We start from the raw sequence: 16468 nt of genomic DNA, 5'->3' as shown, positions 1-16468 counted from the left end.
GTAGGGAGGTCATACAGGCACGTGGAGGCCACACACAATACTGAGCCTCATTTTGACTTGTTTTAAGGACATTACATCAAAGTTGGATCAGCCTGTAGTGTGTTTTTCCACTTTAATTTTGGGGGTGACTCCAAATCCAGGCCTCTATTAGTTAATAAATTTGATTTCCATTGATGATTTTTGTGTGATTTTGTTGTCAGCACATTCAACTTTGTACAGAACAAAGTATTCAATGAGAATATTTCATTCATTCAGATCTAGGATGTGTTATTTGAGTATGAGTGTATTATAGTTCTATCTATACACAAACAGAAAAAAAAAATGTAATATGAGTTGAAACAAATATCTGAATAGAATATTGATTTTTATCCATTAGAAAGGACTGAAGGCTCTTAAATTTACAGGAAGCAGAGATCATTGGCCATTCGAATAGATGGCAGTTGGACACAACCTTGTGCCTCTCTCAATAGAGCTCTGCAATCTTTCCACTGAACGTCCCCAGAGTCCCAGCAACTGCCGATGCAATTACACATGTTTTGTTATACACATTTTTTTTATTTCCTGTGTGTGTATTGGAACACAAAAAAAAAAAAAAAAAAAAGACAAATTGGACATCATTTCATTCAAACCCTCAAAATGGGCCGTTCAAAGTTGTTGGCACCCTCAACTTAATATTTGGTTGCGCACCCTTTGTAATACATAACTGCAATCAATCGCTTCCTATAACCAAAAAGCTTCTTTACACCTCTCAACTGGAATTTTGGACCACTCTTCTTTTGCAAACTGCCCAGGTCTCTCATATGTGAAGGGTGCCTTCTCCCAACAGCAATTTTAAGATCTTTCCACAGGTGTTCAATGGGATTTCGATCCGGACTCATTGCTGGCCACTTCAGAACTCTCCAGCGCTTTGTTTCCATCCATTTCTGGGTGCTTCTTTAAGTATGTTTGGGGTCATTGTCCTGCTGGAAGACCCATGGCGCAAACCCAGCTTTCGGGAACCGGTCACAACATTGCAACCCAAAATCCTTTGGTAATCTTCAGAGTTCATGATGCCTTGCACACAGTCAAGGCACCCAGTGCCAGCAAAACAACCCCAAAACATCTATGAACATACACCATATTTGACTGTAGGTACGGTGTTAATTTCTTTGTAGGTCTCATTCCATTTTTGGTAAACAGTAGAACGATGTGCTTTACCAAAAAGCTCCATTTTGGTCAAATCTGTCCACAAAATGCTTTACTAGGAGTTTGGCGTAGCTTGTTTATTTTTCTGTGTCAGCAGTGGGGTCCTCCTGGGTCTCCTATCCATCGACATTTGAATGAAATGAAACGCTATGGCAGAACACGGTGACACTGATGCACCATGAGCCTGCAGAATAGCTTGAATTTCTCAAACTTTATTGGGGCTGGTTATCCACCATCCAGACTATCCTGCGTTGCCACCTTTCATCAAGTTTTCTCAGCCGTCCACGTCCAGGGAGATTAGCTACACCACCATGGGTTGTAAACTTCTTGATTATGTTGCGCACCGTGGACAAAGGAACATCAAGGTCTCTGGAGATGGACTTGTAACCTTGAGACTGTTGAGATTGTTCAACAATTATGGTTCTCAAGCCCTCGGAGTTCTCAACTAGTCAGGAGCGCATGTGCTCGTTACTCGAGGGTGCTCGGGTATGCTTCGAGAAAGCGCAGGTGCTTGAGTGAGATGTACAGATCCCCACGGCCGCATATTTTGCGGATAATAAACACGGGCAATCCCCGCATGTTTTGTGGCTAACAGCCGTGAAACATGCGGCCCCAGGGATAAGAACATCTCACTCGAGCACCTGCGCTACTCAGTGCATAATAGATTACCCTCAGCAAACTCGACTAACGAGCACTTGTGTGCATCACTATTCTCAACTGATTTTTTTCTGTTCTCCTTGCTTAGTGTGGCACACAGACACAATGCAAAGATTGAGTCAACTTCTCCCCTTTTATCTGGTTTCAGGTGTGATTTTCATATTGCCCACACCTGATACTTGCCACAGGTGAGTTTGAATGAGCATCACATGCTTGAAACTAAGTTGTTTACCCACAATTTTGGAAAGGTGCCAACAATTTGTCTGGCCAATTTTAGGGGTTTTGTGTGAAATTATGTCCAATTTGCCTCTCTCGTTTTTTTTGCAATAATTTTCTGGGAGAAATATTTAATTTTCTGGAACAATCTTAAGGGTGCCAACACTTTGTCGGAACTGTATGCATTATACATATACTGTATAATATCAAAATTGTCCCTTGGTGTACTATACGAGAAATGTTTGCACTGCGGCGTACGCATATACATACAGAAACTTACCAGGTGACAGGTTTCGCCTAATACAACTATAAGTGACACAAAGTAGAATACAAAAACATTGTATCGAAAAAAAGTAATAACTTTTTCTTTATAAAACAGGAATAAGGTGCTAACAATGAAACAATGAAGCTCGCAACTAGCAGTGGCTGCACGAGGTAAGTATCACATAATAGGTTTTGCTCTCTTATTTTTGGAACTCTGAATATATTGGTAAAAATTGAAAATTAGCTTTTCCCGTCACCGAGAGACAATTTCTTAGATTAAATCACATAATACTACAGCAGTTGGAACATGCTAAACAGTTCATAGCTGAGAAATTGAGCCGAGTTGAATCAGATATGCAATATCCCAGGACTGCAAAATAAAGCCACACAGGATGGGTTGGCCTCAGACAAATTACACCTTTTTTTATAAAGTGCTCAGGTGCATTAAATTATAGGTTATATGTTACTGACTATCAAAATCACCAACATCATAAGTGCATTTGAATGAATTGGCCGTTTAAGGGGAGAAAAGGGTATACACATAAATAACTTTTAAATTCTACTTTGTGTCACTTCTAGTTGTATCAAGTGAAACCAGTCACCTGGTAAGTTTGTGAATGTACACAAACAGATATACACACACACACATATACATTAAAGGGAACACTTAAACAACACAATATAACTCCAAGTAAATCAAACTTCTGTGAAATCAAACTGTCCACTTAGGAAGCAACACTGATTGACAATCAATTTCACATGCTGTTGTGTAAATGGAATAGACAATAGATGGAAATTATTGGCAATTATCAAGACACCCTCAATAAAGGAGTGGTTCTGCAGGTGGGGACCACAGACCTCATCTCAGTACCAATGCTTTCTGGCTGATGTTTTGGTCACTTTTGAATGGTGGTTGTGCTTTCACACTCGTGGTAGCATGAGACGGACTCTACAACCCACAGAAGTTGCTCAGGTAGTGCAGCTCATCCGGGATGGCACATCAATGCGAGCTGTGGCAAGAAGGTTTGCCGTGTCTGTCAGCATAGTGTCCAGAGGCTGGAGGTACTACCAGGAGACAGGCCAGTACACCAAGAGACGCGGAGGGGGCCGTAGGAGGACAACAACCCAGCAGCAGGACCGCTACCTCCGCCTTTGTGCAAGGAGGAACATGAGGAGCACTGCTAGAGCAATGCAAAATGACCTCCAGCAGGCCACAAATGTGCATGTGCCTGCACAAATGGTTAGAAACTGACTCCATGAGGGTGGTATGAGGGCCCAACGTCCACAGATGGGGGTTGTGCTCACAGCCCACAACCATGCAGGACGCTTGGCATTTGCCACAGAACACCAGGATTGGCAAAGTCGCCACTGGTGCCCTGTGCTCTTCACAGATGAAAGCAGGTTCACACTGAGCACATGTGACAGATGTGACAGAGTCTGGAGACGCCGTGGAGAGCGATCTGCTGCCTGCAACATCCTTCAGCATGACCGGTTTGGCAGGGTCAGTAATGGTGTGAGGTGGCATTTCTCTGGAGGGCCGCATAGCCGTCCATGTGCTCGCCAGAGGTAGCCTGACTGCCATTAGGTACCGAGATGAGATCCTCAGACCCCATGTGAGACCATATGCTGGTGCGGTTGGCCCTGGGTTCCTCCTAATGCAGGACAATGCCAGACCTCATGTGGCTGGAGTGTGTCAGCAGTTCCTGCAAGATGAAGGCATTGAAGCTATGGACTGGCCGCCCGTTCCCCAGACCTGAATCCGATTGAGCACATCTGGGACATCATCTCGCTCCATCCACCAACGTCACGTTGCACCACAGACTGTCCAGGAGCTGGCGGATGCTTTAGTCCAAGTCTGGGAGGCGATCCCACAGGAGACCATCTGCAACCTCATCAGGAGCATGCCCAGGCGTTGTAGGGAGGTCATACAGGCACGTGGAGGCCACACACAATACGGAACCTCATTTTGACTTGTTTTAAGGACATTACATCAAAGTTGGATCCGCCTGTAGTGTGTTTTTCCACTTTAATTTTGGGGGTGACTCCAAATCCAGGCCTCCATTGGTTAATAAATTTGATTTCCATTGATGATTTTTGTGTGATTTTGTTGTTAGCACATTCAACTTTGTACAGAACAAAGTATTCAATGAGAATATTTCATTCATTCAGATCTAGGATGTGTTATTTGAGTGTTCCCTTTATTTTTTTTGAGCAGTGTATATACACATACATAGACTTTTTTTTGTTTTTATATTGGCAAAGCCAGGTCTGGGTTAAATCATAGCACTGCAGATTTTGATTAGATGCACCTGGCAAGCTTTGACTAAGAACCAGGGACTGTGGTCACTAGGGGTGTGTCAGTCTGCTGGATGTTGAGCAGAGTCTGCTGGTGAGTGGCCAGCCAAAATGGGAGCCATAGCTGGGAAAAAGACATACCAGGGTCTCTCTCTGAATGGAGACTGCATGGGTCAGCTAAGAAAGCTGAGCAGTCTGTTGTTGGATCTGCAGAATAATGTGTGGAAGGTGCAGCCTGTTCATTGTGAACTGTGCCCGGAGTTGAACACTTCTATTTGGCGCTGGAAGCTGCTGGAGCTCGGGTTGAAGGGGATACAGATACTGGTGGGATCGTGCCTCTTCTGTGTATGAAGTTTGCTCCAGAAGAAAGGACTGTAATCTGTCCAGGTGAGCCCGCACTAACATATATGCCCTGCTAAATGAATGGTTTATTTGCTGTGATACCGCTAAGGAAGATCAGTCATCAGGTTTCACAGCAGTACAAACTGAAAACATTAACTCTTACACCTGATGAGAGTGGTATACTTACAGTGAAAATCCATGTCAGAAAGGCTGAATAATCATGATATGAACATTTTTAAAGGGAAAATGTCACCAGGTTTTTATCACCTAATCTAAGAGCTGCATAAAGTAGAGACAGAGACCCTGATCCCAGCAAAGTATCGCTTATAGGGCTGCTTGCTGTAGTTTTGATAAAATCACTTATCAGCAGGAGATTATCACTAGAGTAAACCTGCTGCCATGTAGTCCCCCACACTCATGAGCTCTGTATAACTCCACCCCACCACGGATTGGCAGCTTTCTGGGTATCAGTTATGTAGGCAGGGTTATACAGGGCTCAGTATTCAGAGAACTGGAAGAGCTGCAGCAGATAAAACAGTGATTTTATCAAAACTGCAGCACAACAGCCCAGTAAGTTACACATTGCTGGAATCAGGGTCTGTGTCTCTACATCATGCTGCTCTCCGCTCTCAGATGGGTAGCAAAAGCTTAGTGACAGATTCTCTTTAAGTTCTGCTAAAGTTGCTCATTTGATTAGAAGCAGGATAACTGTCAAAAAAAGGATTATACAGTCATTCTGATGTGGATTTTCAAAGTAAGTAGGCCAGCTTCATAAGGTCTAAGAATAGTATTTAATAATGTATTTCCTTTAAAGTGCTATTCCCATGTTAGCATCCACAGGACAGCTGATAATGGACTGATGTCTGGGAGTCTGAATGCTGGTACTGTCACCAATCCGGAGCTATGACTTGCCCACTGAAGCCTAGCTGTCTATAGAAAGCCATCTCCGGCAGTTCCCTAGACAATGAGTAGAGAATTAAGTATGCTAAGGGGGCATTGCAGAGACAGTTATTTATTTATTTTTTTTAATTAATGGGGGCTTCTACCCCAGCAATCAGCAAGTTATCACCTGCCTGACGGATTGGTGATATTTTGCGCCAAGATGAAAATACCCTTTTAACGATGACATACAATATATCAATTAGAATAATGAATACAGATTTGAAATCACCAATCTGTAAAACCCCCAAAACCTAAAAATATATTAGGAAATGAAAATGCTGCGTAATTTCAGTCACAAGCGCTACCAAAGAGAACCACCATACAGAAAACGAACATGGAGTAGGAGTGCGCACAATAATCTTTTTCTAACCCACTTTAATGAGCGGTTTTGCTCTCACAGTGTGGATTGGCCATGGTGTGTGGTGTCCTTTATGTGTCTGTCTTCAGTGATGTGGAATCACATAACATTGTGCCGTGATTGCTCCCCTAAAAGACAACATAGACCACTGTCGAACCATGCAGCTATGGGGCGCAAAGTCTGATGACAGTGATTTACATAAAGGATTACTGGCATGTTCCCGTGCTATAAATTACTGTATATCTGGAGGTAAACTTTAATGCATGGCTAATACAAGACAAATGTGGCTGAAAATAAAATCTGGCTATATATTTCTGGTACCTTGATCACATTCCAAACCATAAAAATACCTTAGCAAGAGATCTTACAATGGGGTTTTCCATAATCCCTTTCAAGAATATAATATCGATTTCTTCGGCCCCTGTTGTGGAGGGAAGATCTGTCAGCTTCTCCAGGACTTGCTGCATTGCTGTAAGGGGGAAAATGGATCATTTTAGTTGCGGTTTTGTTTTGTACCATAATGACAAGCTGTACTAATGCTTGTGCTTCACACAGTGGCTGACTGTACTGTCAGATACGGTTTAAAGGCCAAGTGTCAGCAGAAAATGGACTAGTGTTCAGATCAGGGGGCTTTAAACATTAAATGTATTTAACACATTTTTAAAACAAAATGTAAAATAATAAATATAAAATCAGAAATCTTGAATATTTTCTTACTGGCCACTAGGTCTAACATTAGACTTACACTTCATGTTCTGCACAGTTTTCAGCAGTCTCATTATCACCAGGCAGAATTACAATGACAGATAACACCTCCATATACAGTAGGATCATTAATTAACAAGAGGCGATAGACACAGCTCACCTCCTCCTCCTCCCTTCACAATGACCTTTACAAGTCACTACACATGCCTAGAAAGCTTTCCTATAGAAGTTGAAGGGTCAGAGCCTGTCTATGGTTGCCTATGTGGCTGCTGAACAGGCCTCATTCAGGAGTCCATTTTTCACGTACGTGAGAGCATGTACCAATTATAATCCACCATGGGATAATATTAAACTAATAAAAAGGTGGGAAAAGACATTTAATTAATCTTTCAACAAAAACACAAAACAGCATGTGTGGACACATCACAGAAGTGCAAAGCACAAAAGAAAAAATAAAAGGGGAAAAGGGCAGCAAAGAATGCACATCCAACAAACATGTCATTGAATATAACACTCTATATAAGCCACCTTAAAAAGGTAACCTGTTACCTCCAAAAACAATATTTACCTGCAGATACAGTGCCAATCTGCAAGTCAATAGCGTTTTAACCATGTCTGGGTGGTTTATTGGAAGAGCAGCTACAGGGAGAAAAGTAAATTACATTCTACCCAAAGCTGCTCACTTCCAAAGATGGGGGAGGTGCAGGAGCTGTGACAGTCACTGCTCACTATACAGTGAGTGTGCTGTAATCACACCCCCCACCTCCCGCACAATGATTGACCGCCTGTACTGCAGCAATCAAGGTGCAGGGGGAATGATTACAGAGCTCTTACTGTATAGAGAACAGTGACTGCTAAAGCTCCTGCACCGCCCAAATGACTGGAAGTGAGCGGCTGCTGGGAAAATATAACATTTTTTTTCCAGTAACACAGGAAACCGTGGTTAAAATGACATTTATCTGCAGACTACCATTATATCTGCAGTAAATAGTGTATTTTGGAGGTGACCAGTTCCCTTAAAAGTTAAAAATATTATATACAGAAAAACTAAGTGGCGGATGTCACCCTATGAGAAACACATACAAATAATTCATATATTGTATCACTATATATTACATATTCAGTGTTTTATTTTTGTAGGCTGCCGATTTCACGGCTGAAATGCTTCAGAACTGGTGCACATGTGCATTGAATGGTATATCTTGCAGTAGCATTACACTTGCGCAGCAACTTTTTTTTCCCTGTAGTGTGTGAATTAAATCCAATAAAACTTCAGCTACAATGCCGATACTCCAAAGTCTGCCCTATACCGTCATGTTTTTCTAACCATTTGCAGCAATAAAAAAAATTATGAACACAAAAATAACTAACTAACCCAGCCAAACCCACAAAAAAATGATGTTGAGAATTTCTAAAACTGCAGAGGGAGCAGGAGTGTCATGAATCAAGCTGTCCTACCATGACCCATCCCTCTTTCATATCAGAATACATCTTTTAGGTGGAGGCAGCAGAGATCAGGGAATAGGACACCATGCTATTAGTGAAAGAGCAGGATGTCATGTCACAAAGCAATAGAAACAAAACATTTTACAGACACATTTTTCATGTAAAACTCACAAGACTGCTATATTTGCTTTCAAGATCTGATGGCAATTTAAGAAGAAAACTCTGATTAAGTATCAGAATGTGCTCAAAACACCAGACCAGTCAGTGAGAAACACAAGGAAGGGCTCGTCCTACAGAGAACACGTCTTCTAAAAGATTTAGCTGGCAGCGAAGTGTGGAAAGCGATGGAGTTTAGACTCAATGATCACTAATTTCACAGAGGAAAGTACAGAGTCCAAATGCATAGCATTAAAAATACATTATCCTCATAAGTCCAGCATTGGAAATCCGCTCAAAAGCTTAACTATGTCAATCACCTGCTGTTTCATACTGCCCTCTAGATATTGTTTATCCCTCATTAAACATTTCTACGAGGTCTAAGGGAACTGGTGTGAGCCAAACTAACGAGCACGACCACAAAGTACAACGTGCCCAAAATGCTGACGTTTTTATAGAATGGGAGGTTTTCATGTTGACAGCTACTTTACCCATGATCAATTGTGCAACCAATAGATCATTTCACCCGACAAAGGGGCGTTTGGCTCATTCGTTCCGTGATCGGTAGCCCGTTTAGACTGCATGATTAGGATTATGGTGACACTAGCGTTCTTAGGAGTGCTAGTTCATGATAACAATGAATGCAAGGCTGTGTGCCCACTATGCATTTTTTAAGCGTTTCCGTATCGGCAATAGCGCTGCAGAAGCGCTTAAAAAAACGCATGGTAGAAGGCCTGCCATGTTCCCCAATGATAATCCGCATGTGCTGTGCACATGCTGCGGAAATTTCCGCTACGGATTATCATTGCGGAAAAAAATGCAGCACTACCAATTATTTTGCAGAATCGTGGCTTTTTCATCGCCATTGACTTGCATTGGACCGCATGTCATCCGCATCACTGCATCTGTACATGCGGATTACATGCGTTCCAATGTGCGGATGGTACCCGGGTCTGGAGAAGAGGAGACTCTCCTCCGGACCCAGGTACCATAGAACCCGTAAAAATAAAAAAAGAATAAAATAAAAAATAAAATATTATACTTAGCTTCTGATGGCCCGAAGTGTGCTTGTCTTGGCTTGCCAGCAGCTCGCGGTAGACTAAAGGACCTGCGGTGACGTCATTTAGTTATGTGATGGGTCACGCGACCGCTGACGTCGGCAGGTCCTTTAGTCTACCGCGAGCTGCCGGCAAGCCAAGACAAGGACACTAGGGGCCATCAGAAGGTGAGTATATATTTATTTTTTACCATTCTTTCGGTCACACTATATAAATCCATGCCGTTTGCATGGATTTATATAGTGTGACCAAGTTGTCAAGCACTTTCCAAGTGATGCTAAAATCGCTTGGAAAGCGCTTGTCAACCCGCATGCGGAAATGCATGTGAAGAACGCTTCACTTCCGCATGTCCCTGGCAGGAACAACACATGTACAATCCGCATGCGTTTTTTCTGCCAGGGAGATGCAGAAACGCTCAGGAAAAAATCCAGAGCATTTCTGCATCGTGGGCACATAAAGGAAGTTACCCAGCTTATAAAAAAAGTACTTAAAAATGACTACAAAACTAAAAACACAAAAAAAAAAAAACAGTATTTACCCCAAGGATCTGGTGCTGACTGGACTGTGGGGCGGCCGATTGTCTTAGTAATGTGTCATGCGTTTTGATTTGTGGGGGTTCGTATGCTGGAGCAGGCACTGATCACTGATATGAAAGGGCAGAAATGCTCAGCTGAGGGCTATACCTATTACTCTGTGCTTGGCTCTGTAAAGCGGATCCTCGGAGATGAGCAGAGACGCTTACACACCTATGGAAAAGTCTATTATCTATACACCACTTCTCACACAGAGTGCACGGTGCTTCTACTCCTTTCTTTAAGGAGGTTGTCTTCCTTCTCTTGTTTCTTCACACGCTGACCAGCACTTCTGTCCATACAATGGCTGCTGGTGGAGGTAATGTAGCCAGACCTGTCCATCAGCCTCTTCCAATAAAACAGCAGCTTTCCCCTGTTACGTGTCGGGCAGTGTGTGGCAGTAGCACAAAGTGGCCGACCCCTTAAAACAATCTCTCAGGAACTGGATACTTACCATCAGAACAGGGAAAGTTTTAGTCTGTCAAACTTTTTTTTAATTGTTATTCTAAAGAGAACCTGTCACCGGCCATAAGTTTTCTTCCCAACCTAAGTCTAAGGGGTAACGTTTCTCCTTGTGGAGAGTGACATACCGGCTCTGGCACGCCAAGGTAAGGAGGCTTATTCACCATGCAATGCTCCTCTGGGAAATTTAATATGCAAATTGCCTCTTCAGAGAAAAAGAGAACTTGAACTCTATAGCGCCACCTATTGGAAGCAGCAATCCTACAAGTCACAATCAACCCTTTAACAAGTCTTGTAATATGACTTGGGATAATAGCCAAATCAGAATCTCAATTTGCAGACAGTGTTTCGGGCTATTGATCATCAATGCAAAGTATGCAGCGTTTCTGGCTGCTGGTATACTTATACTTTGCACTGATGAAACATCGTGTCTGCAAATTGAGAATCTGATTTGGCTTTTATCCCAAGTCATATTATACGTCTCGTTAAAGGGTTGATTGTGACTTGATCGCTGCTTCCAACAGGTGGCGCTATAGAGTTCAAGTCCTCTTTCTCTCTGAAGAGGCAATTTGATTCTCAACCTAGAGTTTTTTTCCTTGTGCCTCCTTAAAGAGATGCTGAGAACTTTTTCTCAGGATCTCAGGTGTGCAATAAGTATGGAGCATTTACAAAATAACAAAATACATACATATAAGTGAGCAAAAAATAAATAAATACACACATACATACACACCCCCTTTTTTTTTTTTCTTTTTTTTTTAAAGATAGTTCAGAATTTTTTTTAAGCCACTAAAAAATATTGGCTTAAAAAGAAAATCACTATGCATGTTTGATATCAATGAGATCATATGGACCTGGAGAATGATGCTGTTTAGGTCATTTTCCCCATACAACAAAAGCCATAAAAAGAAACCTAAAAAAACGATGCCATAAATTGTTGTTTTGTTTTTTCAATTTAACCTCACTTGGAATTTTTTAGCCTATTTGTTCTGTACATTGTATGGTAAAGTGAATGGTGTTTCAAATCTACAGCCAGTCTTGCATAAAAACACGGCTGTGGTACAGGAAGAATGAATAAAGTAATGGCGGGAGCACAAAATCCAAAAGTCACCTAGTCATTAAAGGGAACCTGTCACGTCCTAGTTGCTATGTATACTGACCCCATAGTGTTGTTAGTGATGCAATGTGCATCACTAACAAGCTGTTTTCATGAAAATTGGTGGTATTATAATGATTTTATAACATTTAATATACTTAGATCCTGCAGCATTCACTCACTGCTGGCGCAGTGAGGCTGTGTGATTACCAGCTCCGTTGCGCATGCACAGTGAAGCTGTTTCCTTTTCATTATAAGGCTGCGTTCAGACGGCCACTGGAAGAGCGGACGGGTGCATTAGCTGCTTGCCATTTACAGGCACTATTCTAGTCTGTAAATTGGACCAGATTAGCGCATGCTGCAATTTTATTGTGGAGTTTGAAAAATAGCTCATGTGGACTAGCACGCTGGCAAACATTGGGTTCCAATCGCTGTCCATTTTCCACACCCACAGCACGAACTCTTATGTTACGTTCCCACGATGAGTATTTGGGGAGGTTTTGAAGTTGCAGATTTTCTGCAGCATTTTTCCACCCACTAGGCTATGTTCACACATCAGGTTTTTCTGCAGAAAATGAATGCTGAAAAAAAACATGATCTCTTGCCAGGAGGTTGTTCAAGATTTTTGTTGCTGTTTTCTTGCTTTTTTTGGTGCGTTTTTCAGGTGTTTTCTAACTGTTGTTTTGTCTCTGTTATGCATATACATAAAGTTCAGTGGAAAAAAAACCTCTGGTTTAGGCACAAAAAACACTGAAAAAAACATGATGTGTGAACATAGCCAAAGAAGCATGAACACAGGTCACCAATGCAAGACATATGTGAAACCATATTAACCAGAATTACAAATGTAACAGTCTGGGGAGGTGAATTGTTCAGGAATAGTTTACCTAAGACACTGGCAGTGCATTGAGTTTTATGACACTATTTACTTTCACACTATGGTCTGCCATTGAGTTGCTAAGGGATTGTTCAATCTCACAAGTAGCTCAGCCAATGTTTACTAAAGTACACATCACTAATTTAATTACACTGTACTAATACAAACTACCATCTCAATGACCAAGACAAGATGGTAAAAATCACAAAAATAAATGTGTTTCACATACTGCTCTACCTGCTTATTTTCACTAAAAACGCAGCAAAACTTGATAGCTATGTTCACACTAGTCGTTTTTTTCACTACCCATTACTTCCAATGAATGAAAAACGCTGAAAGAAGTGACATGCTCTATTTTGCAAAAAAAACATGCAAGGCACAAAATCCTGAACAAAAAAAAACCATGATGTGTGAACAGAGAATTCTGGAATCTCATAGACTTTGCTGGTACTGCAAAACGCAGCTGAAAATTTGCATAAAAAGACGCATCAAAAAAAGCTGAAAAAAACATGATGTGTGAATATAGCCTTAGGTAAAATTAGGTTACTTGTGTTTTTCCATTGCCTTTTTTTCGTGGTTTTGAGGCAGTGATTTTTGTGCCTTTTTGTTACATCATGTTTTAAAAAAAGCTGCTTTGTATTTGATACTGTCTGGTATCTGGCTTTGACAAAACGTTATTAATAAGTCATGTGAATCAAGTGCGATTTTAATACATTTCCGCTTACAGGTTCCCCTTAGCTCCCGGGCCATTTTACGTTTTTTGCGCCGTTTCTTCCCAGAACCATAACTTTTTTTTATTTTTCCGACAATATGGCCATGTGAGGGCTTGATTTTTGCAGGACGAGTTGTACTTTTGAACAACACCATTGATTTTACCATATAACGTACTGGAAAACGAGAAAAAAAATTCCAAGTGCAGTAAAATTGCAAAATAAGTGCAATAACACAATTATTTTTTTTTTCTCCAATGTTCATTAAATGCTAAAACTGACCAGCCATTATGATTCTCCAGGTCGTTAAGAGTTTGTAGATACCAAACATGTATAAGGTTTTTTTTTATTTAAGTGGTGAAAAAAAATTCCAAAGTTAAAGAAAAAATGAAAATTGTGCAATTTTCTGAGACCCGTAGCGTTTCCACATGGCGTGAAGGGTTAAAGAGTAACCATCATTATAGTTTTTATTTCATAAATAGTAACCATGAAAATAAGAAACTTTGTAGAGACAGAGCTCCTCGCTCCCCACTACATAGAATCTTATCAGTAGTAACTGTCATATCCTATCTCAGTAATGTTACAATCTGCCTTCACTGGCTACAGATTTTACCCGGAAATTGAGAATTTTGAAATTGAATGATCAGTCCTGGGGGAGAAAGAAGCAGGTTACTTGGATAAGAAAATACAAATTATAATGTCGGTTACTCTAATTTAAATGCATAAATACTTGAGCTTTAAAGGGGTATTCCCTTTCTCAACATCCTATCCCAATATGTAATGATAATATTAGCAAATACCTCCCATTAGATATGTAGTATAGTTCTTCTGATTCGCTACGTTGTTTACCCTATGTGCAGGGCATTGCAGTAGCTTAGGTATCCATGGTTACGACCACTTAGTGACAGTTAGGTAGTGGTCATAACCATGCTATGCCCTGCACATGGAGTAAGTGACATAGCGAATCAGATGAACTATACTACTTTTCTAATTGGAGGTATTTGTTAATATTATTACAACACCGACTACACTGGGATAGGATCTTGGAGATGGGAATACCCCTTGCATTACTTTACATTTATCAATATTAGGTTTCATCTGCCCGTGCAGCCAAATTATCAGGTAACAGAACTCCGATGAACTGGGTCGGATCCAGGAGAAACAATATAATAAAATACAGCAGCTGTGTGAAGTTGTGTAGTGAAAAAAACAAAAACAAAAAACCCCAAAACATTAAAATGCATGTTTGACTCCACTAACCTGCCTTCTGTATATACTGGGGAAAATCTGTCAAGTCTAGGACACGTTCACAAGTCTGGCTGGTGAAACACAAATGAAGTAGTAGGCAGAGGTGGCAGCTCGTGGCTTATATGTGAATACTCCTATTGTACATATAAAGTCACAAGCCACTTATTAACCCTTTAACAACAGTCAGGCAGCGGCGGCTGTGCGATTTGTACTCCGCACAACCTGCTAGCAGCCAGAAGCATAAGGCACTTACCAAAAACCAACAGTTGGCCTCTCCATTAACCCTGTTGATACCACTGTTAATAGCAATAACAGCATGAAAAGCGTCTGACAGAGGGAGAGAGCATCTTCTGGCAGCCCGCAGACCTGGTATGATGCAATTGTAGAGGTCTGATGATTACTGTGGGTATGTAACACAGCCTTCTGAATTGCCACAAGTAACTAATAGGCTGGTGTCAGATATCTGTGTTTCGCAGTTCATACTCAGACCGCATTGCGCAGCCCTACGGACACAGTCCGGTCTCCGGCTGCAAAAACACAAAATGTGTTAAAAATGTATTTGACCTTTGGACCACTCCTTTAAGGCCAGTTGATCTAAATCCCTTTCTATTTAGTGTGGTAATCTAAATTCATTTCTAATATACTTGCATTTAAAATTCCCTAAATACACTATCTGCTATTGTTACTTTTTTCCCTACTTCATGTGTGAGGGCGTTTCATGTGAGTATCCCAGTGCATGCTCTGTGTTGCCGGCTCACATCAGTAGTAATGAGTCGGCAACACAGAGGAGAGCACACTGTCAGAATACCCGATGTTCAGAGACCAGTGACTGTTCTCTGAACGCTGGATATTCTGACACCACGCATTGACAGTGCACACTCCTCTCTGTTGCCGGCTCACTACTGCTGACCTGAGCCGGCAACACAGACCGCGCTGTGATTGGGGACAGAGCAGGTGAAACTAGCAACACTGATGATGCTGTATTTCAGAGAGAGGTTGCGGTCATGACCGGATGACGCTTCGTTTGAGTACCCCAGGATGCACTAAGATACTCAAAGGGTCGCCACACAGGAAGTAAGGAAAAAATAGCAGTCAGATAGTGTAATTAGGGAACAGTAGAGAATTTTTAAAGCAAGTATATTACAAATTAGTTTAGATTAAGGCACTAAATGAGGGGTGCCATGCATGCCAGGATGGGCCATTGGGGTGCCATGCATGCCAGGATGGGGCATTGGGGTGCCATGCATGCCAGGATGGGGCATTGGGGTGCCATGCATGCCAGGATAGGGCATTAGGGTGCCATGCATGCCAGGGTGGGGGATTGGGGTGCCATGCATGCCAGGGTGGGGGATTGGGGTGCCATGCATGCCAGGGTGGGGGATTGGGGTGCCATGCATGCCAGGGTGGGGATGAGGGGTGCCATGCATGCCAGGGTGGGGATGAGGGGTGCCATGCATGCCAGGGTGGGGATGAGGGGTGCCATGCATGCCAGGGTGGGGATGAGGGGTGCCGTATAATAGGAAGGGGGTGGGGAATATATACCAGGATGGGGGATATTAACAGAATTGGGGGACATTACCCCTATATACCAGTGTCAGCAGCAGACCCCCCTCCCCCTTAACAGTGCATCGTGTCCACATTTTTTTACTTCAATTTTTTTTCTATTTTCCTCCTCTAAAACCTAGGTGCGTCTTATAGTCCGAAAAATACAGTAGGTGTCAGCTGACAGTTATCTCCCAATTAGGCTAGGTTCACACGACCTTATTTTTGGTCTGAGTGTTCTCTGTGAAAAAAAACAAAACAACTACCCCCTGGACAGCACTAGGACCCATGTTATTCAATTGGGCTGTTCAAATGCCAGTTCTTTTTGGAAGAACAA

At 41.9% G+C, this 16468-nt stretch overlaps 1 protein-coding gene across 2 annotated transcripts in view; it reads right to left on the bottom strand.

Annotated features, from left to right (window-relative positions):
- Nucleotides 1-16468, bottom strand: part of PALS2 (protein associated with LIN7 2, MAGUK p55 family member) — a 170369-nt gene that overhangs the window by 95691 nt on the left and 58210 nt on the right. The window contains exon 2 of one of the 2 annotated variants that reach the window (XM_073677868.1): nucleotides 6610-6728. In XM_073677868.1, coding sequence (XP_073533969.1) covers nucleotides 6610-6726 — 117 coding nt within the window. In that variant the 5' untranslated portion in view covers nucleotides 6727-6728. The remainder of the gene's footprint in view (nucleotides 1-6609; nucleotides 6729-16468) is intronic. The other variant, XM_073677869.1, reaches the window with a different exon arrangement.

The sequence above is a fragment of the Phyllobates terribilis genome, unplaced genomic scaffold, assembly GCF_046119375.1.
Source record: "Phyllobates terribilis strain yellow unplaced genomic scaffold, ASM4611937v1 Scaffold_4__5_contigs__length_816908805, whole genome shotgun sequence".
Taxonomy (NCBI): domain Eukaryota; kingdom Metazoa; phylum Chordata; class Amphibia; order Anura; family Dendrobatidae; genus Phyllobates; species Phyllobates terribilis.
The sequence above is the reverse complement of the archived record's forward strand: the minus strand, read 5'-3'. Positions and strand labels throughout refer to the sequence as shown.